General features: G+C 39.3%; 1 protein-coding gene across 1 annotated transcript; it reads left to right on the top strand.

Moving 5' to 3' along the window:
• Positions 1-202: 202 nt before the first annotated feature.
• Positions 203-27,396, top strand: YIPF6 (Yip1 domain family member 6). Its single transcript, XM_012736269.3, has 8 exons — positions 203-240; positions 964-1,066; positions 12,020-12,148; positions 13,170-13,248; positions 17,209-17,251; positions 19,501-19,626; positions 20,531-20,688; positions 22,599-27,396. The coding sequence occupies exons 1-8, from the start codon at positions 236-238 to the stop codon at positions 22,712-22,714; spliced, it is 759 nt and encodes a 252-aa protein (XP_012591723.1). The 5' UTR covers positions 203-235; the 3' UTR covers positions 22,715-27,396.
• The last annotated feature ends 232 nt before the right edge of the window (positions 27,397-27,628 follow it).

Below are 27,628 nucleotides of genomic sequence, written 5' to 3' on the forward strand. Positions count from 1 at the left end.
CATTCTTTCTCCTTAAATTTACCATTATACTTCGGTTCTTTCCCAGATCGCCTATCCAGAAATATAAAACACTTTATTTCACACCCATTCCCTACTTGGTTAAATACTTCCCACCTCCAAAGGGCACCCAGGTACCCTGAATACTGACTGCGTCAACAATGGCTGTTATTACCTGACCTCATTTTAGCCTGGGGCCAAGGTAAACGAGTCAGAAACACCGGGGAAAAGCCCTAACATGCGGTATGGAAAAGGGGTTGGGACATGCAGATTTGTTTACGTTATTCTTACTGTAGTTTATCCTCTTTTAGACAGGGAACATTTTCAGTACTTGCCCCAAATGGCTTAGCAACTTTGGAAGTTGTAGTGGGATTAAAAAGTTTGGCCAATGAAGCTTCTTTCTCCTCCTCCCTAAAGAGGGTGAGGGAGAAAAGTAATCCTGGAGGGTCCGTGTAGAGACAGCAGAGAAGTTTATAAAAGTCCAGGAAGTGGGAAGCAGCTTGGCAGCGGGAATGAGAACCGCAGGGAGTTAGGGGGTCAGGGGCTCGGGCGGAGGAGTATTTGGCCGAAGAGGCTTGATTCCTCCAGTCGGGAACACGGAAACTTGAATTTGCTCCGTGGCCAGGGGGCGGGGCAGGCTTTTGGCCATAGGTACTGTGCTCCGGGGCACTGCACTCGGAGCCTACTCCTGAGAGCGGGAAACGGGTGTGTGGGGTCGGTGGGGTGGAAGGCAGCGGCGGTCAGGAGACCGACGGAGCGATCTGAGAATCGGGGTTGAGTGTTAAAGGGGGAGCATGTCTAGCGGGACCCATGGCCCCGAAGAAGCGAGGCGACGCGGAGCCCTTCCCGACACTTGGAGAACGAGGCAAAGCGAAGGGCTAAGGGCGCCGCCCGTTGCCAGGCGCCTTCCAGTGACGCGACCGCGGCGCGCTGACGCGCTGACCGGCCGCGGCCTCCACGTCTCAGGTTTCGCAAAGGCCTGTGGGAGCGACCCGGGAGAAGGAGGGCCAAGATGGCGGAAGCGGAGGAGTCTCCAGGAGACCCAGGGACAGCATCGCCCAGGCCCCTGGTGAGCTTGGGATCCGCGACAAAAGGGACCGAGGGTGAGGCAAGAGTGCCCCCTAAGGAAGTCAGGGGACGGGCTCATGACCTGAGAGAGCTGGAGCCCTTTCTGCCCGGCAGGCCCTTCCTGTACCTGACTCCAGAACCAGTCCCAACACTGCACCTGTTCTTTGGGCTAACCGCTTTGCCCCCTGCCCACCTTATTCCTTCCACGTCTTCTTGTGAAACTCCCGTCCTCTTTCCTTTACCATACTCTTAAGGCTGATCCTCGTCCCTACATTGTGTTAAATGCCGAGTTTTAAGATTTCTAAAGCATCTTTTCTTCTGCTGTCCTCTCATTATATGAAAACCTGTCACCACCAGCCCTTGTTGGATAGCAGCATTTTAGGAGTAATGAGAGATTGCTTCCCATGGGACATTAAGGTGTTACTGCTTATAATTTGAGTCTTGACTTGTTCAGTTACCCCAGTGGGCTAAATTTAATCCCTGCCCTTCCTGTCCGCAGCTCTTTGCCATCCTCTTCCCAATATCTCCTGTCTCTACAGGGGATAGAATTTCTATTGTAAGTACAAGCCCAAAGTGTGGACAAGTATTTAAAAACACAGGTTTTGAAATTATACTAACCTGAGATGTTATCCACCCACTCTGCTGCTTGTATGAATTTGGGCAAATCATTTCATGGAGGGGGTTTCTTCATCTGTAAAATGGAGATTAAAATACCTACCTCAGAATTTTAAAAAGATCAAATAACATAATTTATGTAAGGTGTCTAATACAATCAGTGCCATGAACTGAGAAATATAATTAACTCGACATTCACCCCTAATGTCCCTCTTCCCAATGTGTTTAGTTATATAGTACTTGTTCAATAAATGGTACTTACCTTTTCTTTTAAATTGACAGCATAGTGGAGAACTGAACTGGGAGCCAAGTGAACCTGATTCTAGTCCTAGCTCTGCTGCTTACTAGCTCTATTTGCTCATCTCTTCCTTCATTCAAAAGATATTTATTGAGCATCCACTATTTTCCAGGAACTCTTTGGCACTGGGGGTATAGTAGTGAAAGAGAGTGAGTTGGGCTAAGTACTCATGGAGCAGTTGTGATCTTGAGTAAAATCACTCTGAACCCCAGTTTCCTCATTTGGAAAATGGTGATAGAAATTCATCACAGGATTAGTGAGAGGACTGAATGAGCTAATATATACATGGTACCTACCATAACGTAGTCATAGGTGCTTAGCTGTTTTTAGTTCCTAGCTTTCATCTAAACTGCCCCACTCTTCTTCCGTGAAGCTTTCCCAGTTAATTTCAGTGGTTCTGGTCACTCGATACTGAATATCCAATCCATTTGTATTCAATAAATGTTCATTGAACTCCCACAGTGTGTAATGCACTGTGATAGTTGCTTTAAGGAATACAAAGGGCCTGCCCCTGTGGTGCTTACAGTCTAATTTGTAGGGATAATACAAATATACAATGCTAAAATAAGGCAATATATAAGAGAAAGTTGTACATACAATATTAGGGAAATTTAAAAGAAGATTCTATCATGTCCAGTTAGGATGCTAGGCCTGAAACCTAGGTCTGACCCTGAAGTCCAGACTATGTCCATTTATGCTACACAGCCCCTCATGGACAAAGGCACAGAAGTTGGAAGGTGCTAATGTATCTGTAGAACAATAGATAGATCAGTTTGGCTGAAGCACAGGGAATTATTAGGAGATAAGCTTTAATAGGTAAGCCTACTGAAGTAGGGAGGCAGTATGGAACAGTAGTTAGGAATGTGTGCTCTGGAGTCAAATTGCTTAGGTTTGATTCTAAGCACTGTCACATAACTAATGGGATGTTCGGGAAATTACCAAAGCCCTCCATGCCTCAGTTTCCCCATCTTTAAAATATAAATACAGCAATACTTTATAGAATTGTTAAGTAGATTAAATTAGAGTTAACACATTAGATGAGTTAACACAATAGAGTGCCTGCACATAGTAATCATGCAATAAGTGTTACTGACTATTAACCTGGGCGGTTTAACAGGCTAGGAAGAGCCAGTGGATATTTTTGAGGAGTGAAGGGTTTAAAATCATGAATTGGACGATGTAACAGAGGATACATTACAGTGGGGAATGTCTGGAATCTAGAAGACCAGTGGAGCTGTTGCAGTAGTCCTAGGAAGAAATGATGCACATCTGGACTACAGCAGTAGTGGGAGATGCGAGGGTTTGAGAGATAAGGCAGAATCCATGAAGGTTTGTAGTGTGCTAGGGAGAGTATGTCTTAGATCAGTGTTTTCCAAACTTTAATATGCACAGCAGCATCTGGTTAAATTGCAGGTTCTGATCAGTAGGTCTGGGATAGGGCTTGCAATTCTATATTTCTATTAATAAAAGGCTCCCCGGTGCTGCTGCTGCTCCCAGTACCACATTTTGAAAAGCAAGGCTATAGGCCAGGTGTGGTGGCTCATGTTTGTAATCCTAGCACTTTGGGAGGCTGAGGCAGGAGGATCATTTGAGGTCAGGAGTTCGAGACCAGATTGAGCAACATAGAAGACCCTGTCTCTACAAAAAATAGAAAAAAAATCAGCCAAGGGTGGTGACACGCACCTGTAGTCCCAGCTACTCAGGAGGCTGAGGCAGAAGGATCATTTGAGCCGAGGAGTGTGGGGTTGCAGTGCACTCTAGCCTAAGTGATGGAGCAAGACCCTATCTCAAAAAAAAAAAAAAAAACAAAAACAGAAAAGCAAGGTTATAGACAACTGACAGTATAGTGATGTCCTCAACAAAAATAGATAATATATGAGGAGGGTTAGCTGGATGAGGGCCTTAAAAGTTTATTTATTCAGTTTGAGATACTGGCAGGCCATTCGGTAGATAGTCAATAGGCAGTTGGACTTGAGGACTCAAAAGAGGTCAGGACTAGAGATGTTGATTTAGGAGTCATCTGCACAGAGTTAAAAAGACAGAATTTTGGGTAATGCCTGTCTATATTTAGGGAGCAGGAAAAGATCTCTAGTGATGGCTGCAGCTTGGGCTATGTGAGGAAGCTGGCCCCAGGGGAAGGGGCTGGCTGGAGAACATATCACTAGCCGCCTTCTACCCGCTCCTTGGAGCCAGGCCTCTTGGACTGAGCTGAATCCTGCTTGATTCTCCCTCATTGACTTCTTTCTCCAGCATTTTCGTCAATAGTATAAGCCATCAGCTCCCAGTCATTTTTTTCAGGGCTGCAGTCCCTGCTTTTATTGTGTGTTTTTGGCTCTGCTTCTACCTGTTCCTCTCACTGCCCAAGCCAGGCAACAAAGTATGCATGTGTGTTTCTGTGCACATGGGTGTATATATGCAAGAGCCTGCCTGCGCATGGGAAAGGGGAGAAGCATGGAGTCCAAGTCACTTTTCTTTCCCACTGAAGGTTAGACAGAGAGCAGGCCCATTAGCTGAGGGCCTGGAAGTCCTGTATATAGGGGACTGGAGGGCTGTAGTTCCTGGCTCAGCTTGTGGAACATTGTCACTAGTTCTCTTGAGAGGAGATATGGGGGAGGGATCACATGACACTTTAGTGAAGACTGCGATGAGTTCTGACACCAGCCACCTGGAATTAGGTCAGACTTCATAGGTTAAAAGCATAGTCCTCTACAAGACTGCTTTTACTTCAGACACCAGCCACAGGTTTGGAGGTTCCCAGGACCACCCTCACCTCTGACCCAGCTGGCTACAAATTCAGGAGTTCCTTTGATCCTAGAATGACTCACAGAACTCAGGACAGTGCCATACTTAAAATTACAAATTCATTTTAGCAACAGGATACAAATCCAAAAACAGCAAAAGGGAGAGAAACACAGGGTTAGGTGTGGGAAGGTCCCAAACACAAAGATTTCTTGTCTTTTCCTTGTGGAGTCAGGCCGTCTTACCCTCCTGGTAGATTTGTGTGTGACAATATGCAGAGTATTGCCAACCAGAGAACCTCACTCATGTGTCTAGAGTTTTTATTGGGGTTTCATTGTGTAGGCATGATTGATTAGATCATTGGTCTCATAACTGAACTCAGTCTTCAGCCTCCTACTGTCCTCAGAGTTTGGGCTTATATCTTGTGACCCCAACCCTCTAATTATATATTTGGTCTTTCTGATGTGGTTAGCCCCCATCCTGAATGATCTCCTAAGTGTAAACTATCTAGTGGCCTACCATGAGTCACCTGTTAGCATAAACTATCAGAACCCACCATGAATGACAAAAGTACTCTTAACCAGGAAATTCTAAGTTTAGACAGTACCTCCCAGGAACAAGGGACACAGAACAGCCAAATTCTTTATAACAGTCACAAAGCTAGATTGACTCCCTGGGAATCTTCAGCCTGAGCTAACATTTATCTAGCCCCTGCTGTGTGCCTGATATTAAGTGCTTTACGTGTATTAATACATTTCTTTCTCACATCAACCATGTGATGATGGTGCCATTATCTCAATTTTACAGATGGAGAAACTAAAGCACAGAGAGTTCAAGTGACCTGCTTAATGTCACATGAATAGTAAATAATGGAGCTGGGATTTGAACCCAGCCTGCCTGGCCTGCACTCTTACCAGTATTCTCCAAATACTATATGTTGAGCATTGACTATGCGGTGGATGCAATGCAGGTGTTATGCAGTTTTTATAGCAGTGCTGTTTCCATGTGAGAGCAGAGCCCTATTTGGCTTTAAAGCCTATTTCTTATACTGCACTGCCCTACCTCCCTTAGGAGTAGCAGGCAGCAAGGAAACTCAAAACAAGCAGTCCTGGATCTTAAAAGGATAGTGTCATAGTAGTAAAGAGAGAATACAGCTTCAAAAAGGTGTGGTGTAGGCCGGACACAGTGACTTACACCTGTAATCCTACCACTTTGGGAGGCCGAGGCAGGAGGATTGCTTGAGGCCAGGAGTTTGAGACCAGCCTGAGCAACATATCGAGACCCCCATCTCTATAAAAAAAATAGAAAAATTAGCTGCAGCATGGTGGTGTGGGCCTGTAGTCTCAGCCTCTCGGGAGGCTGAGGCAGGAGGATCACTTGAATTTAGGAGTTTGAAGTTGCAGGGAGCTATGATGATGCCACTGCACTCTACCCTGGGCTACAGAACAAAACCCTGTCTCAGGCCGGGCGCCTGGCTCACGCCTGTAATCCTGGCACTCTGGGAGGCTGAGGCAGGAGAATCCCTCAAGGTCAGGAGTTCGAAACCAGCCTGAGCAAGACCCCGTCTCTACTATAAAGCCTCCGACCTCCTCTCTCTCCTCTCCCTCGTCCCCTCCTGTCCACTCAACTCTGCCACACCAGCCTGCTCAGCATTACTCAAACACGCCGGGCTGCTTCCAGTTCAGGAATTGACACCAGCTGTCCCCTCTGCCTGCAAGGTTCTCACCCCAGACAGAAATTAATTGGTTCTCACCCCAGAATAAATTAATTGGCCAACTAAAAATATATAGAAAAAATTAGTCGGGCATGGTGGAACATGCCTGTAGTCCCAGCTACTCGGGAGGCTGAGGCAGAAGGATTGCTTGAGCCCAAGAGTTTGAGGTTGCTATGAGCTAGGCTGATGCCACGGCACTCTAACCTGGGCAACAGAGTAAGACTCTGTCTCAAAACAAAACAAAACAAACCCTGTCTCTAAAAAACCCCAGAAAAAATGGGGGGTGGTTTACACATTAAATGCTGTAGAATATTCAAAGAGGATAATGAAAACTGGGGAAGGATCCTTGCATTTTCTGACTAGGGGAGGTTAGTATTAAAGAGTAACGTCAGTAAAGTTGCAAGAAGGCCAATGCTGGATTACAATGGATTGAGTGGGAGAGTAAAGAGAAATTTGATTAGGAAAGAGGAGAGGAAGGAGAGTAGTTTGAGAGAATGGCAAAAACAGGGAATGATATTGAGATATATATATATATATATGTGTATGTATGTGTGTATATGTATTTAAAAAAAAACAAAAACAAAAACAAAGTCTTGCTCTGTTGCCTGCAATTCAGTGGCCTCATCATAGCTCACTGCAACCTCTAACTCCTGGGCCTCAAGCAGTCCTCCCACCTTCACCTCCCAATGTGCTAGGATTACAGGCATGAGCTGCCATGCCCAGCCTGGAATGATATATTTTTAAATTTTATTATGGAAGCTTTCAGATACATAAAATGAGAAGTAGTATAGTAAACCTGTGTACCTTTCAATATTGTGCTATCCTTTCTTTTTCTTTTTTTTTTTTTGTTGAGACGGAGTCTCACTTTGTTGCTTGGGCTAGAGTGCTGTGGCATCAGCCTAGCTCACAGCAACCTCAAACTCCTGAGCTAAAGAGATCTTCCTGCTTCACCCTCCTGAGTAGCTGGGACTACAGGCATGCACCACCATGCCCAGCTAATTTTTTCTATTTTTAGTTGTTCAGCTAATTTCTTTCTATTTAGAGTAGAGACAGGGTCTTGCTCTTGGTCAGACTCATCTCAAACTCCTGAGCTCAAGCAATCCTCCCACCTCCCAACTCGACCTCCCAGAGTGTTAGAATTACAGGCGTGAGCCACCACGCCTGGCCTGCTATTATTGATCTCACCACATTTTTTTTTCTGGAATTTTTAAAAATCTTTTTATTTTGAACTAATTTTAGACATAACAGAGAAGTTGTAAAAATAGTTCAGACAGTTCTTCTATACCCCTCACCAAGATTTCTCTAATGTTAACATCGCACATAAGCATAACGCAGTGATGAAAACCAGGAAATTACATTGGAATAACATAATTACCTAAACTATAGACCTTATTTGAGTTTTACCAAGTTTTCCATTAATGTCCTTTTTTGTTCCAGGATCTTATCCAAGATTCAACATTGCATTAGTTGTTAATTTTTTAGTTTCCTCCAATCCATAATGATTTTTCAGTCTTTCCATGTCTTACATGACCTTTTTCTGAGTATTTTAAAGCAAATCCCAGACATATCATTTCATTTGTAAATACTTAAGTATGTTTATCTAACAGGAAAAGACTTTGTTTTCTTTGTTATCACACATAACAAAACTAATAATTCCTTAATATCATCTAATCCCTGTTTATCTTCTTTCAGTTTTTTTTTTTTTTTGAAAAAAACAAGTCTTTTTTGCTGTTTGTTCAAGCCAGTATCCAAACAAGGCCAAGAAATTGCATTTGGTTATTTAGTTTATTTTAATGTATTCTCTTTTTTATGTAATTTGTTTACTTAAATTGGGTCATTTGTCTTATATTTAGCTAATTGTATCCTTGTGGTATTTTTAGTAGGTTCCTCTAGCCACATATTTCCTGTAAAATCTAAGATCTAGAAGCTTAGTTATATTCTGGTTCAGTTTGTAGGGAGGAGACAAGAATAAAAAAGAACGTAAGCCCTAGAATTAAGAATGTTTGTTTTTTAACTTTTAACAGTTTAACCACTTTTGGAGATCATCATTTCTTTGTGTAAATCTGAGTTTCATTCTGATACCATATTTCTTCTTGAAGAACTTCCGTTAGCATTTCTTATCTCAGTTTTTGCTTATCTGAAAAAAAGTATTTTGTCATCATTATTAATAGGTTTTGCTATTGGGTTTAGAATTCTGAGTTGACAGTTTTATTCTTTCAGCACTCTTAAAGTGTCCCTACATTTTCTTTTGGCTTGCATAGTTTCTGGTGAGATGTGTATTATAAATCTTTTTTTCCTACGAATGCAATGCCTTTTTCTCTGGCTACCCTCAAGATTTTCTGTTTGTATTTGGTTTTCAGTGGTTTGAATGTGTCTAGGTTAATGGATTTTTTAATTTTGTCTTTTGGTATTTATCTTGATGAGGTTCTCTGGGCTTAGATCTGTCATTTGATGTCTTTCATAATTTTTGGAAAATTTTCAACCATTGTCTTTTATAATATTTTTCAGACCCATCATCTCTCTTATTTTCCTTCTGAGATTCCAGTTATTTATGCAATTAGACCATTTAATATTATCCCACAGCTCTTGGATACTCTATTCTGTTTTCCATTTTCTTCTTTTCTCCTTATGTTTTAGTTTAGTTTTGACTGAACTAGCACTGAATTCTTTCTTTGGCTGTGTTGAGTTTATGGATAAGGCTGGCGAAAGCATTCTTCATCTGTTACTATGTTTATTTCTAGCAATACCGCGTGACTCTTATAGTTTCCATCTCTGCAGAAATTCACCATCATTCATGCGTGTCTCTTTTCTACTAGAGCCTTAAGCATATTCATTATAGTCATCTTAAATTTCTTTCTGATAATTCTAACATCTGGGTCATCTCAGAGTCTGGTTTTATTGATTGGTTTGTCTTATCACAGTGGGTTGTGTTTGTGTGTGGGGGGGATAATATTTTTTTGATATAGGGTCTCACTCTATTGCCCAGGCTGGAATGCAGTGGCGTGATCACAGCTCATTGCTGTCTTGAACTCCTAGACTCAAGCGATCCTCCTGCCTTAGTCTTCCGAGTAGCTGGGACTATGGGCATGTGCCGCCATGCCTGGCTACTTTTAAAAACATTTTTGTAGTGATAGGGTCTTACTGTATTTCCCAGGCTGATCTCAAACTCCTGGCCTTAAGTGATCCTCCCACCTCAGTCTCCCAAATACTAGGATTATAGGTGTGAGCCACTGCACCCAGCCCCAGGGGGCTAATTTTTTATTAACATTGAATGCTGGACATCATATATAGAATAGTAGAGATTGCCAGACGTGGTACATCTCTTTTGCTAAGTTATCACTATGGAGGCCAGGTGCAGTGGCTCATGCCTATAATCTTAGCACTTTGGGAGGCTGAGGCAGGAGGATCACTTGAGGCCAGACCAAGAGTTTGAGATGAACCTGAGTGACATAGGGAGACCTTGTCTCTACCAAAAGATAGAAAAATTAGCCAGGCATGGTGGCATGCACCTGTAGTTTTTAAAAATTTTAGCAATTTATTTAAAATTTTAGCTGAATTCTTCATACCCATCTGGTGGTGCCTACTGTAGTTTTCCCCTCATGCTTTGCTATAGTTGAGCTATTGCTGATGTCCTGTCTCTTCTGGGAAGCACCTGTCTTTCCTTAGATTTCATCCAGGCTACTTGGTCTCCTTACAACCTCAGATCTCTGATGCATTCAATAAAAGTTATCCAGCCTTTTCTCATTGTCCTCGTTGGTGAATGCTCTTTCCAGCTTTCTACATCCTAATAGGAAGTCTAATTACACTGTTATATAGTCACTTGAAAAAGTTACTATCTTTATGGTTGTGTATTTAATTAATTCAATATATGGTAAGTTGATTTGTTTAATTTTTCTATTAGTTTCAGGGATTGCTTCTTTTTTTCTTTCGTAATGATGTGAAGTAATTATATAGTTTCAAGTCATACATATAGAACAGCATATATGCCAAGAAGCCTGGCTTCTCTCCCTCTCTGCTGCACCTACTTCCTCCTCTCCTCTATAGGAAACTAGGGGGGTGAGAAGCAACTTGGCCTTTCCCTGAGAGATCAACTCACAATTAAGGCAAATTAATAAGAGAAATGATTATTTACCATGCGCATGGAGAGAATCATAGAGTGATTATCCAATATCCCAGTGGGATCCTGTTATTTTTATACCCTCCTTTTAGAGGGGAAGGGGAGATGAGCAGCGTAGGTAATTCTGTTTAGGAGCGATAAATGGTTGCTAGGGAGGAAGAATGGATGAGGAAACAGATTGACTTGTAAGTGAGTCTCTTAGCAAATTGAATTAACCTGAGAGATGGGTATTATATTTAAGCCTTTGCACTCGCTTGCTTTTTTCTCGATTCCTTTATTCTACTTGGGATTTAAATTTTTTAAATACCCCAGATTTTACAAAGCGCGGCAGTAGAATAAAAAACTGGAGTTTCTTTTCATACAAACTTATTTATTTGGATTTTTTATATTTCAAATTATTGATACATTTAAAGAGTAATTTTAATCTCTATAATTTTTTTCTAACCGTGTCGAGTCACACTCGACATCCGAGTCCAAAGGGTTAAAATGCTTTGGGCCTGGTCTGGTTGCATTCTTGATAGTTTTTCCTGCAATATACTGAGATAACCAGGAGGGAAAGGGAAGCCAAGAAATCTTTTGATCTGTCAGTTTATGCAGATAGAAGGAAAGCCCCTTCCAATACTTTTTGGTCATATAGCTTATTTCTTATATTTAAAAAATGTGAGTATGGTTCAGTTGTTTTCTAAAAGTTCTTTAAACTTCATTCTTCCTAAAATTTCAGTATATTGTCTTGTGTTTCATTTACTTGCAACTGTTGTCCACTAAAAATTGTGCCCACTGGGCCAAAAACTGTATGAGAAGGAATTGCTTCTATTTTCTTAGGAATTCATAGATTCCAGAGTTTTGGTTGTGATAATTTGGTAGATGAATATAAGAGGCTAAAAGTTCACATTTTTTATTCACTTTGAAAATTTTATTTGCTCTGTGGTTGCCAGATAACCTGGTAAAGTGAGTGTAATCAAGGTGTATGTTGCTATTTTCCTGTTTTTTCCTAGTTCCTTTTACGTTTCACGTAATGCTCTTTTTTAGCCAGCAGAGGCCACTAGAGCCTACTCAGGAGCAGAAGTGCAACAGAAATGGGGCGGTTCTAAGATGTGATTGCTGAAAGGTTACTTTTTAAAAACTTTGCAGTTAATATTTCAATCTTGCTAGCATGTGTCATGTGAAGATTTCATGCTTGAAAGAAACCAAATATTGGCGGGCAAGAAAGTGTCTATGGCATTTACTTTAAATATTTTTTCATTATATTCCATGTCCTTTTTTTTTTTTATCTCCTTTAAATTAAAAGAAATAAGCAGTTGAGAATTATAGTCAACTCCATTGGTTAATGTCTGTTGAGCTCACACCTACTTTAACTACTATGTAAAACCCACAAAAAGACATGGTCCCTACTCTCTAGGAAATGATGCTATCTTTGAGGAATGCTGCCGTTTATTACTAGCTTAATTTTTTTTTTCCTGACTCTTCTCAGTTTGCAGGCCTTTCAGATATATCCATCTCACAAGACATCCCTATAGAAGGAGAAATCACTATTCCTGTGAGATCTCGCATTCGGGAATTTGACAGCTCCACGTTAAATGAATCTGTTCAGAATACCATCGTAAGTTAGACTACTTGAGAGAACTTCTGTTTGGTATCATGGGACTAATAACTGATAGTACTGTACAATATTTTCATTTGGTTCACTGATTTTCAGTATGTTTTATTTATCGAAATTTAAGATTCTTCCTAGAGAATAATTTGGTACAGCCTTTTGGAGAGCAGTTTGGCTATAATGGGTATTAAAATCTTAAAATGTCCAAATCTTTTTAAACCAATAGTTTTGCTTCTCTAGATATAGTATAAGGGAAAATAAAGTAAAAAAATGTTTGAACATAAAAAATATCAATACACAAAGATGATCATTATAGCATTTTTTTGTAATGGGGAAGTTAGAAACAAATTAACAACAGATGGGATACTAGTTGAGTAAATTATATTACAGCCATGTGGTAGAATGCTAAAGAACTATTAAACATTATGTTTATAAAGAGTTTTTAGTGATATGGATTAAGTGAAAAAACTAGGACAGAATTATCTCAATGGTATTTTGACAGGTTATATTTGTATTACTGAAGCTTTCATCAAATGTCTTGATTTCTTTTGTATCTAGCTTCTGGGATTCATTTACCAGTTAAAATTGGGAATGTTGGAAATTATTTTATATATTAAAAAGAATGTGGTAGGTAGGGAGCAGGCTGTTGGGCCCTTGGGACTTCATCTTGTATGAAGTGAATGTCACATACTATATTTTACAGAGCAGCTTTTCATAGTGCTGTTATTTTAGTTTCTTTATGTAGCATATTAACAGAGCTGTGTTTCTCTTTTATTGTTTTTAAAATCAAAACAAAACTGGTAGATATGGAAAACTGTTAAATATTAGCTTAAGGAGTTAATAGAAAAAGCAGCATGCTCTACCTGTCTGGTTTGTTGGTATAGTGAAAAGGTTGAACTGGAATTCGCTTGCAAATTCAATGAAGAGCTTTCAGGAGATTGAAATAAAAGAGATTTTAGCAAATTAAGTGAGGGGCTGCCTGGCAACCTTGGTCATCACAATACAATAAGTTGTTTGTGTTTTTCAGATGCGTGATCTAAAAGCTGTTGGGAAAAAATTCATGCATGTTTTGTACCCAAGGAAAAGTAATACTCTTTTGAGAGATTGTAAGTATATGAGGTTTTTGAGGATTTGCTTCATCTCACTGTACCTTATCACAAATACTTTATAAAGCAAAGAGTCTGTGGTAATAAAACATCATTTTTCAGGATGAAAAAATATGCAAATTAATATATAAATGAAATTTTTGGAAGAAATTTAAAATTTAGAATGGAAGTTCAGAGATTGAAAGATTTTGCTTATTATATTGTCTTCATCAATGAATATAAACTGTATACCATCACCTGGAAAATGCTGTAGTAAGCACTGCAAAAAAATATTTCTGGAATCTGCTATAAAGGACTAACAGTCTCCTACGGAAAGGCAAATGTTTAAATGTTAAATTAGAATAATAGTAAACACCCATTAATGATTAACAAATCAATAGTACTTATTGATATTTCTATTTTTAAAACTATCGTTTTGTCTTATGACTGCTTTCTTTGTTATTGTTAAAGAGTTCTGTCAAAACAGTACAATGAATTATGCTCTTAGAATTTTTTCTTAAAATTGTTTAGGCTTCTTATTTTTCTTTTCTTTCTAAGCAATCTGGTTTTCTTATTACCCTTTATCAGAAAAATCAAATCAGTTGTTTGAGAATAGTAACAATGATGTCGTACACGGGCATACCTCCCAGTTTGACAGCATTTCAGCTGTAACACAGGGGTGTCAGATATGAGGTAAGTGTGCCATCACTCTGTGTGGAGCCTGGATGCAGTGGCACAATCTTTCTCAACACGGTGCACTGTGGTTTGGAGCTGATACATGATTTGAAACTGATTTGCTACTCCTATTATAGTGGATAGATCTGGGTTCAAATGGTAGTTCCATCACTAGGTATGTGATCTTGGATAAGACAGTTAACTTTTAGGGGGCTCAAGTTTCTTTGTCTGTTAAAGTAGAGGTAATAGCATGTTCCTTGCTGGTGAGGATTAGAGATGATAGTACATATAAAGTACCTAGCACAGAATCTGGCATTTAGTAGGCACTCCATAAATGGTAGCTATTTTTCTATTGCCTCCCTCTATACATACCTATTATCTTATTTAATTCTTATAACAGCTTTGTGAAATAGGAGTAATTATTTCTATTTTACAGATGAGGAAAATGAGTCCCAGAGAAGCTATGTGTCTTGTCAGGATCACACAGGCAGGATTAGAACCCAGTTCCCAGTTCAGTGCCCTTTCTACTTTACCATTGCTGCCCCAGATGTGAATATATCATTTTGGCTGCTGCTTTTCATAGCAAGGTTATTCCAGTCACAATGCAGAATCAATGTGTTAGTCAATGTGTTAATTTGCTGATTAATGTTAAATGTTAGCTATGTTATATGTTAAGATCTATTCTCAAACCTTGTGGGGATAGAGAAATAGGCTGGCACAAAGGGTGAGCGAGTCTGGCTAGGAATATGCACTTCTGCCCTACCCTGTTATCATAGCCCTTGGCAAAGTGGCAGGGAAAACAATTTCTTGACTTAAATACAGTTTAAAAAAACACCCACAATAAAATAGCACTAAACACCTATTAGGATAGCTATTATGAAAAAAAAAAAAAACAGGAAATAAGTTTTGGCAAGGATGTGGAGAAATTGGAACCCTTGTGTGTTGCTAGTGAGAATGTAAAATGGTACAGTTGCCATGGAAAACAACATGGTGGGTTCTCAAAAAACTAAATATAGTTACCATATGCTACAACAATACCACTTTTAGGTATATACCCAGAAGAATGGAAAAGGGACTGAAACAGATATTTGTACACCCGTGTTCATAGCAGCATTATTCACAATAGCTGAAAGGTGGAAACAACCCAAATGTCCATTGATGGATGAAGAAAATGTATATACTGTGATATATACCATATATAAGGGGACTATTATTCAACCTTAAAAAGGAATGACATTCTGACACATGTTACAATGTGGATGAAAATGTTATACTAAATGAAATAAGCTAGACATAATAGGACAAATATGAGTCCACTTATATTGGTTACTTAGAGTAGTCAAATTCATAGAGACAGAAAGTAGAGTGGTGGCAGCTAAGGGCTTGTGTGGATGAGACTGGGGGAGTTGTTTAATAAGTATGGAGTTTCAGTTTGGGAAGATGAAAAAGTTCTAGAAATGAATGGTGGCGATCATTGCACAACAGTATGAATGTACTTAATGCCACTGAACTGTACACTTAGAAATGGTTAAAATGGGGATGGGCTCACACCTTTAATCCCAGTACTTTGGGAGGCTGAGGCAGGAGGATTGCTTGAGCCCAGGAGTTTGAGGTTGCAGTGAGCTGTGATCACACCACCGCACTCGAGCCCAGGCAACAGAGCAAGACTCTGTCTCTTAAAAAAAAAAAGAAAGAAATGGTTAAAATGTTAAATTTTGTGTTATATATTTTACAGCAATAAGAAAATAAAATACTGTTATGAATTTTCTATGAATTAAGAAAAAATCTTCAGTGCATTAAAAAAACAGTGTATTAATGTCATTATATAGTCATGTGTCACTTAACAGGGTTATATCTGAGAAATACGTCATTAGACAGTTTTGTTGTGCGAACATCATAGAGTGTACTTCAAACCTAGATGGTATAGCTCCTATACTACACCTAGGTTACATGGTATAGCCCAGGGGTCCTCAAACTTTTTAAACAGGGAGCCAGTTCACTGTCCCTCAGACTGTTGGAGAGTGCCCACTGTGGGCCCGGGTCGAGTCAGCTACCAAGGAGGACAGGCAGTGGCGGCAAAAACACCTGGAAGGCCGGATAAATGTGCTAGGCGGCCCGCATGTGGCCTGCAGGCCATAGTTTGAGGACGCCTGGTATAGCCTATTGCTCCTAGGCTACAAGCCTGTATATAATAGCATGTTACTGTACTGAATACTGTAGGCAGTTGTAACACAATGGTAAGTATTTGAGTATCTAAACATATCCAAACATAGAAAAGGTGTAGTAAAAATACAGTATAAAAGATTTACAAAATGGTACCATGAATGGAGCTTGTGGGGCTGGAAGATGCTCTGGGTGAGTCTGTGAGTGAGTGTTGAGTGAATGTGAAGGCCTATGACATTACTGTACACTTAGGCTATGCTAAATTCATAAAAACATATTTTTCTTCAACAATAAATTAACCTTAGCTTACTTTATAAACTTTTTAGTTTTTTAAATTTTTTTTTTTTTTTGAGACAGAGTCTCACTCTTGCCCGGACTAGAGTGCCGTGGCATCATGGCTATGATGGGCTATTTTTTCACCTAGAACAGCTACTCCATATTAGTTCAATGTGATAATTGTAAAAGGGAAGCAATGTGACAGGGTGGCAAGAACTTTGGGACTAAGGATCAGAAGACCTAGGTTCTGATGCTACCTCTACATATAAACTTGGGCAAATTGCCAGGTGCAGTGTTCATACCTATAATCCTGGCAACTTGGGAGGCTGAGGCAGGAGGATTGCTTGAGGCCAAGAGTTCAAGGCTGCAGTAAGCTATGGTCACACCACTGCACTCCAGCCTGGATGGCAGAGTGAGACCCTGTCTCTAAAAGAATAAAGTAAACTTGGGCAAGTCATTTCCTTCTTAGTTCATTTTTCATATTCGTGAAATGAGCATGATTACACTTGCCTTGTCTAATACAGTCTCAGATTGGTAAAGTGTCTTGCTGGCTATAGTCTTTTTTCTGACGGTGTGGTGTGGGGTACCTATGTCTTCTGACTGCTTTTCCATTGGTATTTCATTATAGCATGCTGGAAAGTGGCTCAGTATATAGAGAGAAGGGCGATTTAAAAGATATGTGAAGAAGTGCATTCAGGATTGGGGAGCAGGGAGGGCAAGTAGTGGGATAGGAGAGGTGGGAAGGCTTAGGCAGACAAAGAGCTTTGATGTCTGAATTTCAAGAATGGGAAGGTAGATATTGGAATAAAGATAGAAAATATTGCATGTTTGCTTCTTAAACCATTTTTTGTCTTTCTTGCCTTGTAGGGGATTTGTGGGGCCCTTTGATTCTTTGTGTGACACTTGCATTGTAAGTACTTACATTTTCTTTGTCATTTGAGCTAAACTAGACTTTTTTTCAGATTTTCAAAATTGAGGGGAATTTCGATTGAATATTTCATTTAGGACTTCTATAACATATTGTACTTCTTAGGTATTTAAGACCAAAAAGGCAAGTAGCTTTCCAGATCAATTAAAACATAATGGAATTAAAGATGTGGAAATTATGTTTACCTTTATTTATCAATGATTTCTTAGTCTGTTTTAACCATATCTGTTCAATAAGTTTTACTCTCGTGTACCTCCCCATCATTAAACTAAGTCACTTAAATATTTATAGGTTTAAGCATCTTTTGTTTACAGACATAATTTTCTTTAAATCGTACTAAAAATATGAATGTGAATGAGAATAAATTAGAATCGATGTGGTAGAGAGTTAAAAGCAAGATCATGTTTTAAAGTGCTATACTTTCCCATATGCATTGTATGTAAAGGTGGGGGTGGACAGAAGAAAAGGAAGGTTTCATTGGAGAGGGGAATATAATCATTGATGGAATGGAAAAAATACTGCAGTAGGATTCAGTTCCAGATTCTCATCCTGACTCTGCTATCAGTTAGCTATGTGACTTTGGGCTACTAATAACCAAAGTATGTATAATGATTTTTCCCAGTTTACAGAAAACTTTTATATACTTCCTCTTATTTTATGTTCATAACAAAAATTCAATATTATTTTCCTTTTTTGACTAACAAGCTCACATTCAAAAAGGTTGATGACTTAACCAAAATCACATAATTAGCATAGACCTCAGGTTTCCTGACTGCCTGTTTTGTACCTCTGTGATTATTATGCATCTTTTCCCAATTAGCCACTCTGGCGCTCCTCTTCCATATTTATAAAAGGAGATGGTGAGGGTCCTTTCAGGCCTAACCCTTTAAGGTTCTAAATTCAACAAATTTCTTATTGTCTTTTCTACTAATTTTTTAATTTAAATTGAGCATATATTAATTTAGGTAATAATGTAGAGTGTTACGTCTCATGCCTTTAATAACTATATCAAGGAAGCAGACCAATGCCTTGAAGGAAGGATTTATATTAGAAATTCTGAGCATATAATTTTTTTAGTTTTGAAAGATTAACCTTAGAGATTATGTAGTTTAACCCCACTAATTTTCAGAGAACACTGGAGTCTTAAGACATCAAGTGACATATCAAGTGACAGGACTAGGATCAGTATCAGGGTCTCCTGCTTTCCAGGCTAGTTAATATTCTTTCCATCATAACATGCTGAAGCAATAGGGATTTGAGACAAGTGATGAGTGCAGGTACATTCTTTATATCTGATTGTCAGAACTTGGAATGGAATATACACAGCCATAGAATACAACAGCCTGCACATACTGGCAATAGCATAGCAGGACAAGACTTACTGTGTGACTTTTCTATACTGCATAATAACAAGAGGTTGTGAGCTTGCTATTATTTATTATTTTTCAAGGAAAACTAACACAGAGTCCAGGTATTCTAAGTCCAAAATTCAAGACAGTTTATGTCTGTAAAATTCTTAGACAAAGAATATTTTATATGGCTGTTCAACTACTCAATTTCAAAGCAAAGTCCTTTAGTAATCTGTGTGTTTTGATTTAAAAAAAAAACTATAACTAAATAGGTTTATAAACTGTTTCCATTTTTAAATATGTGAACTAAAACCTTAACCGAAGAATTACACATTCAGATGTATCTAAAGGCTAGAGTAGTAATCTAAATGTATGCCATAGTGGTTTGGCGACTGTAAGCCCCTTGTTATTATGTCAGCTGCGTTTGGTTGTTGTCCATGTTGGAAAGCAGGCCCAGTATTAGAAAGTCTACTGGTTTTTCAAGAAAATCCAGAGATACATATTCTTATGTGAAACCTCCCAAGTCAACTTAAATTTAAAACCATTTAAATATTATATAAACCAAAAGCCTTATGTCTGTGAGCCACATTTGGCCCTTTAGTTTATAACCTCTGCTTAAACAGAAAAGGTCTTCAGTAATCCATTTAAGCATTCCAACAAGGTCAAATTGAGTATCCCTTGTAGTCTTGAGGCATTTGGAATTTGAAGTAAGGGAGCCTTGCCAAATACTTCTGGCATTTTCCTTTTAGCACAACTGACATATTACAAATCTTCAGGTGAGAGATAGCCTAGCAATCTGGTTCAATGTTTGAAAACTCATACCTTAACTTTGTTGCTCCAAGTAAAAGATTAGGCAATTCTCATGCTGTTTCCTTGTCTCAGAATGCTGCAAAGAGGCTCTGCAGACAGTGAGAAAGATGGAGGGCCCCAATTTGCAGAGGTGTTTGTCATTGTCTGGTTTGGTGCAGTTACCATCACCCTAAACTCAAAACTTCTTGGAGGAAACATGTGAGTATCATTAAAATGCACCCTTCTTTTTCTCTTGCCAGGAAGCATATCTTAGAATTTTTTTTTAAGACAGAGTCTCACTTGGTTGCCTGGGCTAGAATGTAGTGGCATTGTCAAAGTTCACTGCAACCTCAAACTCCTGGACTCAAGTGATCCCCCTGCCTCAGCCTCCGAGTAGCTGGGACTACAGGCATGTGCCACCATGCCCGAGTAATTTTTTAAAAAGAATTTTTTGTAGAGACCGGGTCTCACTGTGTTGTCCAGGCTTGTCTTGAACTCTTGGCCTCCCAAAGTGCTAGAATTACAGGTATGAGCCACTGCACCCAGCTGCATATCTTGTATTTTTAGGGAAACCAGACTAGTTAGATATTTTTTAAAAGAAAAATCAAACTAAATGAAGGCCAAAGAGAAAGTTCGCTTAAAACTACTACCACTAAACAGAGATAAGTTAGCTGAATTAGAGTATCTTAAACTATCTGGGGTCCTTTGATAAGCTTCATATGCTCTCTCCAGCCCCTGAAATCACAGGCAGAATCTTTTGTTAGAAGATTATGTACATTTTGGAGGCAGGTGGTCTATAGCTCTCAATAGATTCTCAAATAGGTCTATAAATTCAACTTAATTCTCAAAGAATTAAGAACCACTACCTTAGAGTTTCAGTGGGAGAAAGTGGTCTCTAGGAATTAGAGCAGATCCTTTGGTATTAGACAGTTGACTCTTTTAAGGGGTTTAAGAGGAGAGAAAGGAGAGTATAGAGAGAGAAAATTAAAGCGTGCAATGTTAGAGTATAGACATTATGTATCAGGAGGGAAGCAACAATCCACAATGCATAGAAATCTGTAGTAAGTTGTGTCATGACACATCAGCTGTATTTACGATATTTATGGATGTATTTTGTTTTTAGATCTTTTTTTCAGAGTCTCTGTGTGCTGGGTTACTGTATACTTCCCTTGACGGTAGCAATGCTCATTTGCCGCCTGGTACTTTTGGCTAAGCCAGGACCAGTAAACTTCATGGTTCGGCTTTTTGTGGTGATCGTGATGTTCGCCTGGTCTATAGTCGGTAAGTATATACTTATCTCTACAACAGCAGAATAGAACAAAAACATGAATTAAAGGTGAAGACAAGATGAGGAGCAGTGTAACCCAGAGTCAGATGTGAGTGATATGATTCTTGCCAGTGTCATCCATAGAACCCTCTGCTCTAAGCAGGCATTGATGGGGGTGGCGTCTATCTTAGTTGAGTATCTGGACTTAGAAGAGGTGGAGAGTCACATCTTTATTTTTCCTTAAGTAATGGACAGGATTAGGAAAGTAGATTACAGTAGACTCAGCGCAGTCCTGGTATATACAAGGCATAGGTGAGATGACTCGGACCTTTTCCTGACAAACTAATCATAATAAAAATAATAGCATTTACAGATTATTTATTATAGGCCAGGTGTTATTGTGAGTGCTTTATGTGTATTCTCTCATTTAACTCTCACAGCTACTCTAATAGATAAATACTATTTTTAGTCCCAGTCACAGAGAGGTTAAGGACCTTGCCCTAGGACATGTAATTAGTGAGTAGGGGAGTCGAAGTTCAAACCCAAGCAGATCATGCACCCTTGAGAACTATAGTACTTTCCAGTGTAGGTTTAAGTCCCATTATGTAGTGCTTTTCTGCTTCAGTAGCACATTTTGCTAAAGATGAGGAAGGGAATCCAGGCACGGTGGTGCACGCCTATTGTCCCAGCTACCCGGGAAGCTGAGGTGGCAGGATCGCTTGAGCCCAGGAGTTTGAGGTTACAGTGAGCTATGATCAGGCCACTGCACTCCAGCCTGGGTGACAGGGTGAGACACTGTCTCTAAAAAATAAAAAAATAAAAATAATGATTAGGAAGGGCCTATAGTAATGGCTGTGAGTGTTCTGTGCCCATTGTTTTTACATTTCTAAAATTCTCTTAAAATTCCAGCTTAAACTAGAAGTGTTCACTAGCTTCTGACTTAATGGGATAGACTTCCTAATATTTTTAAGTGTGGTAACATCTCATTGCTCTAAAACATGGTTGAAAGCTAAGAAGTAATCTAGAAAAGGTCTGAGGGAGCCAGAATTTGATGTTCCAAAGACTATATATTAAGCTTGGGTGCTTACTCATGAGAGAGCCCCTGCTTTCTCTCACTTAGAGTCTGATAATCACCACACATGCAATTCTAACTAGCTTAGTTACCTAGTGTGCAGGCACACAGCAGATCAGAAAGTAGAATCTTAGGAGAGAGAGGCTTTAATTCAGCAACTATCCATCACAAACTGTTTGTCAGGTACAGTGCTAGGCATTGTCTCTGTCCCCAGAGTTCCCAATCTAACAGAGCAGCCAGACATGAAAACACTTAAGGCAAGGGCAGCAGGTGCTCCAGATGGGGGACAGAAGTCTGTGCAGGGTACAGTGAGAACACAGAGAGAGAAGTGGGCAGTTTCTGCCTAGGGTGGCAGAATACCAGGTGATAATTCAGAAAAGATCTCCTAGAGGGGTGATTCTTGATAAGTAAAAAGGTGAGTAGGTATTGCCTGGATGGGCAAGAGAGGGATGGCATTTAAAAGAATTGATATCTAAGAAGAACAATTAACTCAAAAAGCACAGCAGTATGAGGCCATTTACCATAGGCATGAATAACCTTACACATCTTTATTAGCCTGTTCAGCACAATTCAGTAACTTTTCAGGAAAGGTTAAGAAACTCCTTTTAGAAAGGTTTCCATCCAAAATGATTGAAAACTTTCAAAGCTTTAGTACTTGGAATAGGAAGCCCCCAGCTATCTGAAAAACTGCTGCAGAATGCCTTTTTGTCTGAGGATCAGAAATGTAACTGAACTTTTAGTGTTATTCTATGTTCCAGATTATGCCAAGCACATTAAAGTATAGTAAATGTTAGTAGCTGTGACAATATTATTGTGTTAATAGTCTTTTTTGTTGTGTCTTGTTTTCCTTAGCCTCTACAGCTTTTCTTGCGGATAGCCAGCCTCCAAACCGCAAAGCCCTGGCCGTTTATCCTGTTTTCCTGTTCTATTTTGTCATCAGTTGGATGATTCTCACCTTTACTCCTTAGTAAATCAGGAAACGGGAATTCAAAATGAGCAAACTGAAAGCTCATCTGAAAAATGCAATTCAACACAAAGCTTTGCCTCTGGCCCTCTTTTTTTTAATTTTAGAGGTATTTGGTAACTGGGTAGATGAGATGAAAAGGGAGCCGTATAGCACTATTGCCACTTATGCGAGAAACTTATGTTTGAAAGGCTGTCCTTTTCCTCTTAATGTCATTTCTTTAAAATACATCTGCATACAACGCATAGTATAATGCCTCACCAAGGCGTGATGGAGTCACTGTGGTCCAATTGGGTGAAAACCAATAGTCATTGGAAGCACATGGATACATCCTATACATTGAATAGAGTTGGTAACTATTTTCAGTTTTGAGAATACCAGTTCAGGTGCAGCTCTTAAACATATTGCCTTATGACTATTAGAATATGCCTCTCTTTTCATAAGAAAGAATGGATGGTCTATATCCATTTTCTTTTGTTTCTCTCAAGCTTAAAAAGGCAATGACAGAAGTTAAGGGGGGGGTTGTTCATAGATGTGGAATGAGAAAATATGCATTAGCCAACATTCAGATTTTGATCAGAGGAAATTCTACACTTGTCGCCTAAAAAAAAAAAGCTGGGTGCAGTGGCTCACACCTGTAATCCTAGCTCTTTGGGAGGCTGAGGTAGGAGGATTGCTTAAGGTTAGGAGTTCAAGACCAGCCTAGGCAACATAATGAGACTTCGTCTCTACAAAAAAAAAAAAAAAAAAAAAATAGCCAGGCACACCTGTAGTCCCAGCTATTCAGGAGGCTGAGGCAAGAGGATCACTTGAGGGCAGGAGTTCGAGTTTGCAGTGAGCTATGATTGTGCCACTGCACTCCAGTGGGTGACAGAGTGAGACTGTCTCAAAAAAAAAAAAAAAAAGCAAAAGGCATCTAAAGAATTAGCCTGTTTATTCTTTTGTATAGTCACCTTCCTGCCATGCTTAACAGCACCTCAGTTGGCACTCTAGTTTTTAATCTTACTTCCTGGCTCTGAATATGCAGTCTGAGATGTTAGCAGTCCACATGTAACTTGCCTTCAGCTGAAGTTCTCAGTGGTCCAATGCTGGAGTTTATTCAAATAGAAAACCCCAGAAATTTAGATCGGTAGGTCACTAGTACATATTATCATGTGGGTACCTACCTTCTCATAAGAGTAGAATGAGGCCGTTTGGATGCAGTATAGCTATAACGAGCTCTCTATTATTCTGTGTATTCTGGCCTCTAACTAGAAAGGAAAGCTAAATCAGAAGCCTACATTTAACTGTGTGAACATGGAGGGATTTAGTGTTCTGATGGATGATTAACAGAACAGCTAGATGCTTAGAGCATGACGTAGGAGGAGTTTGGTTTACAGCTGCTGCCTTTTCATAGTGGGCTTAACAGTTTTTCATTAGATGTGTTTTTCAGGTTGGGGAATAGCAATTTATTTTCTTGGTTTTAGACTTTGTCAAGCTAATTAGCTCCCCTTTAGACAAGTACATTTTGCACATGTGCACCAACTTGTACTCTCAGATACTTATGCACAGAAGCGTGAAGGTTTTCCAGGGAGCAGAGGATCTGGGACAGGCTCATTCTGAGCTAACCAGGGCTCCTTTAAGGTAAGATGAGCTGTTGCCTTCTATAAATTGCACATTGAAGAACTCTAATAGACAAAGATTAGGAGTCAGACAGGAAACACTCATTGTAAATATATAGCTAGTGATAAAGATACAAATTTCTTATTCCACACTTCTCGTTTATCGTAGAATTTAAATATTTATTCATTTTGTATTTAAAGACTACCTACACATAAATATGATTCTAAAAACATATTTTTCTCCATCCCCAGTTTAACCAAGTGAACGATACCAGGCCAAATGAGTTCTTGAGTGATACTCAATTTCAAAGCATTACAAAGTTGGTCCCCTCTGTTCTGGCCTTGTCCAGAGTTTTTGGTTATATATTTATATTTATTGAAATTTAATTTTTAAATTATAAAATAAACCCTTTCAGGACAAAGCCAATGTTTCAATCTTGGATTGGTAAAGAAAATATTTTAGAACTGATCCTAATTTTGAAATTGGTCTTTAATTATCATCCATTTCCTATGTCTGAAACTTTCTAGCTTTCCACTTAAAATATCTCTTCTCCCAAAGTTATTTCATCATCTGCCTCAATGATTATAATGTAAGATTAAAGAAGTAACCATGCTTCTCAAAGGGAATTAAGTCTTTACTGAATTTTACTCAGGCTAAACATTTGGTCAGAAATTTCTAAGGCCACAGACGTGGGGGATGTGTGTGTGTGGGGGGGGGAGGGGGGCTGGGGTATACATATTGGATATTAGGGCAGCTTGTTCTGTGTATTAATCTTTGCTCTTGGGTAACTTAGGGAATGGTTTTATTTGATTTAAATGAAAATGGGTAAAATGGATGTTTAATTTTTCTGAAAGTGAGTGGTCAGTTCAAAAGTATAAATAAATATTTTCTTAATATATGCAAACAAGTGCATTGCTTTCTGTGACAAGTTAAGACCTGAATGTCTGGAAGCTGTAACCCTCAACACAGCTTTTCCTGATTTCCTGCAAAGGTACGTGGCTGATGATAGAAATGAGGACTAGGAGGACAGGGGACTCCAACAAAGCAAACCCTGTTGCAGGAATGAGGAAGTTCCATGCTTCAGATGAAATTCAAGACCACTGCAGAACGTGGTGTGTCACTGCCATCCTGAGTGATCACTTGCTGCTCCTACTTTTGAGACCGAGACTCTGCTGTCATATTCTTTAGCAATAGGAAGGGTGAAGACTGGATTTGATTGCTGTTCAGATGATAAAAACTCAGTTGATGCCAACACATTTGAATGTGCAGTATAGTCTTAAAAGTCAACCATTAATCATTAAATCTTTTGCCTCTTATGAGGTTTATTACATGAGTTGATTTTGATCTGTTCACCGTGGTGTGGAGTTTTTCTGTTGTTGTGCAAGGTGGGGTCACAGGGCATGGGACTGGTGAGCATTTTACTGTTTACTGTATTTGTCTTTTTATAAAAAGTATCCCCCAAAATGTGATTAGAAGGCTAGCAAGCCTGGAGATTTAATTATGTACTTTATATAATCTAAGTACTTATTGTATTTGGACTGCTTGTTTATTCCTGGAGAGGAAAATGAAAATCTGTCCATTCAGATTCTTGGGTAACATCAAGTCATTGGAATTTATCTAAAGCTTATCATGATTTGATAAAACATCCATTGCATGTAGCTGTCTTAGCCCAGTGTAAAGCACTGAAATTGTGATTCTTAATTAGACTGTTAGTTTCTGAGACATTTGGATGGAAATAAATGTATGAATGTTAATTCATGTATGTAAATTAGAAATACTTTTCTAGATTCTGTGGGCTTTTATTAAAAAGACTTTCGTGGGATTTACTTAGGCTAAAGAATGGCCAAATATTAATAATAACAATAATAGTACTACTAATAATAGCTAACTTTATTGGGCACTTAATGTGTACCAGGCACTATTCTATTTTTTTAAGGATTTTTATAACAGCTTTATGAGATACACTTTATCATGAAATTCACCTTTTAAAGTGTACCATTCAGTGGTTTTTAGTATATTCACGAAGTTGCACAACCATCACCACTATCTAATTTTAGAACATTTTCATTACTTCACAAAGAAACCCGGTAGCCATTGGCAGTCACTCCTATTACCTTTTCACCCCAGCCCCTGGCAACCACCAATCTGCTTCCCATCTCTACTGGCTTTCCAGGCACTTTTCTTCAGTGCTTTCTGTGCACCTCCCCTAATCCTCTGTATACAGTACTACAATTCACATTTCACAAATAGAAAGTTGCAGCACAGAAAGGTTAAGTAAACTGCCCAGGGTCATACAGTAAATTGATTTACAATAACACATTAGATGAGTGCATAGTAGGACACGATTTTGAATTGCATTATTGTGCATTATTATTATGTACATGAAATGAGCATACCCCTTCCCCAGGGTGTGTTTCCTGTTATTAGTCTTTGCACCCTAGAACTGACTGGATGTCAGCAACGTTTTTTTTCTGAGCAATGGAACACCATATCATCAGCATCTGAGAACACAAGAGCAGTTGTACATTGGAAGGAGTTAAGTTTGTTGCCCTCCTTGAGCCCCTTTTCTCTCTCTTCCCTTTCCATCACCACCACCACACACATACCCCTTTTTTCTCAAAGTCTTAAGAATCAAACAACTTCTGCCTCCTTTTTAATTCTCCCAGAGGGATGGTTAATGCATCGAAGTGGAACTTGTCTGTTCAGGTGTTTCTAGTCAAGGGATGCATGTGGTTGCTTATGCTACCAGTTATATTCCTAGGCTCTCCAAGAGCAGTAGTACAAGAATAGAATGCCTTTCTATTTGGCGTTAAACTAGGTGGGAGGAAGAAATGACAGAGTAAAGGTTTTGCCTTGTGAAGTCAGTGTTCCTGCCTAGTAGGAAGTGGCCACACGCTGCTCTCGTTCACTCTGTTCTTTCAGAGCCATTGTACTCTGTGTCATCGCTGCTGGTAATTTCTTGGTCCTTTTCAAGACTCCATTTTAATCCTGATCTTTCCTATAAATAATAAACCTGTGAAAAGAAGAAATCTGTAAAATGATTTGTGAATGTTAAATGTGCAAATAAAAACACTGGAAGAGGAACATTTGTGTCTGTCCTTGTGCTGAAGGCACAGAGATACTTGTTGCATACTGATTTCAGATATGATCTGTTGTCCTCAGACAGTATTGAATGCTGTGCAGGATTGCACTGGGAGCAAGTAAGAAGGGGAAGTCACATTTGTTGAGCAAATACTATATGCCAGGCACTTTACTAGTTGCTTTATAAACAGTGTCTCCTCTTATCACAGCAGCCTTTTGAGGTCAGTGACATCCT

Source organism: Microcebus murinus, chromosome X (genome assembly GCF_040939455.1).
Source record: "Microcebus murinus isolate Inina chromosome X, M.murinus_Inina_mat1.0, whole genome shotgun sequence".
In the NCBI taxonomy this organism is placed as follows: domain Eukaryota; kingdom Metazoa; phylum Chordata; class Mammalia; order Primates; family Cheirogaleidae; genus Microcebus; species Microcebus murinus.

Coding starts and splice junctions, on each gene's coding strand:
- YIPF6 (XM_012736269.3), top strand. Junction 12,149..13,169: donor AATCTGTTCAGAATACCATC/GTAAGTTAGACT, acceptor TGTGTTTTTCAG/ATGCGTGATCTAAAAGCTGT. Junction 19,627..20,530: donor AAACTTCTTGGAGGAAACAT/GTGAGTATCATT, acceptor TTTTGTTTTTAG/ATCTTTTTTTCAGAGTCTCT.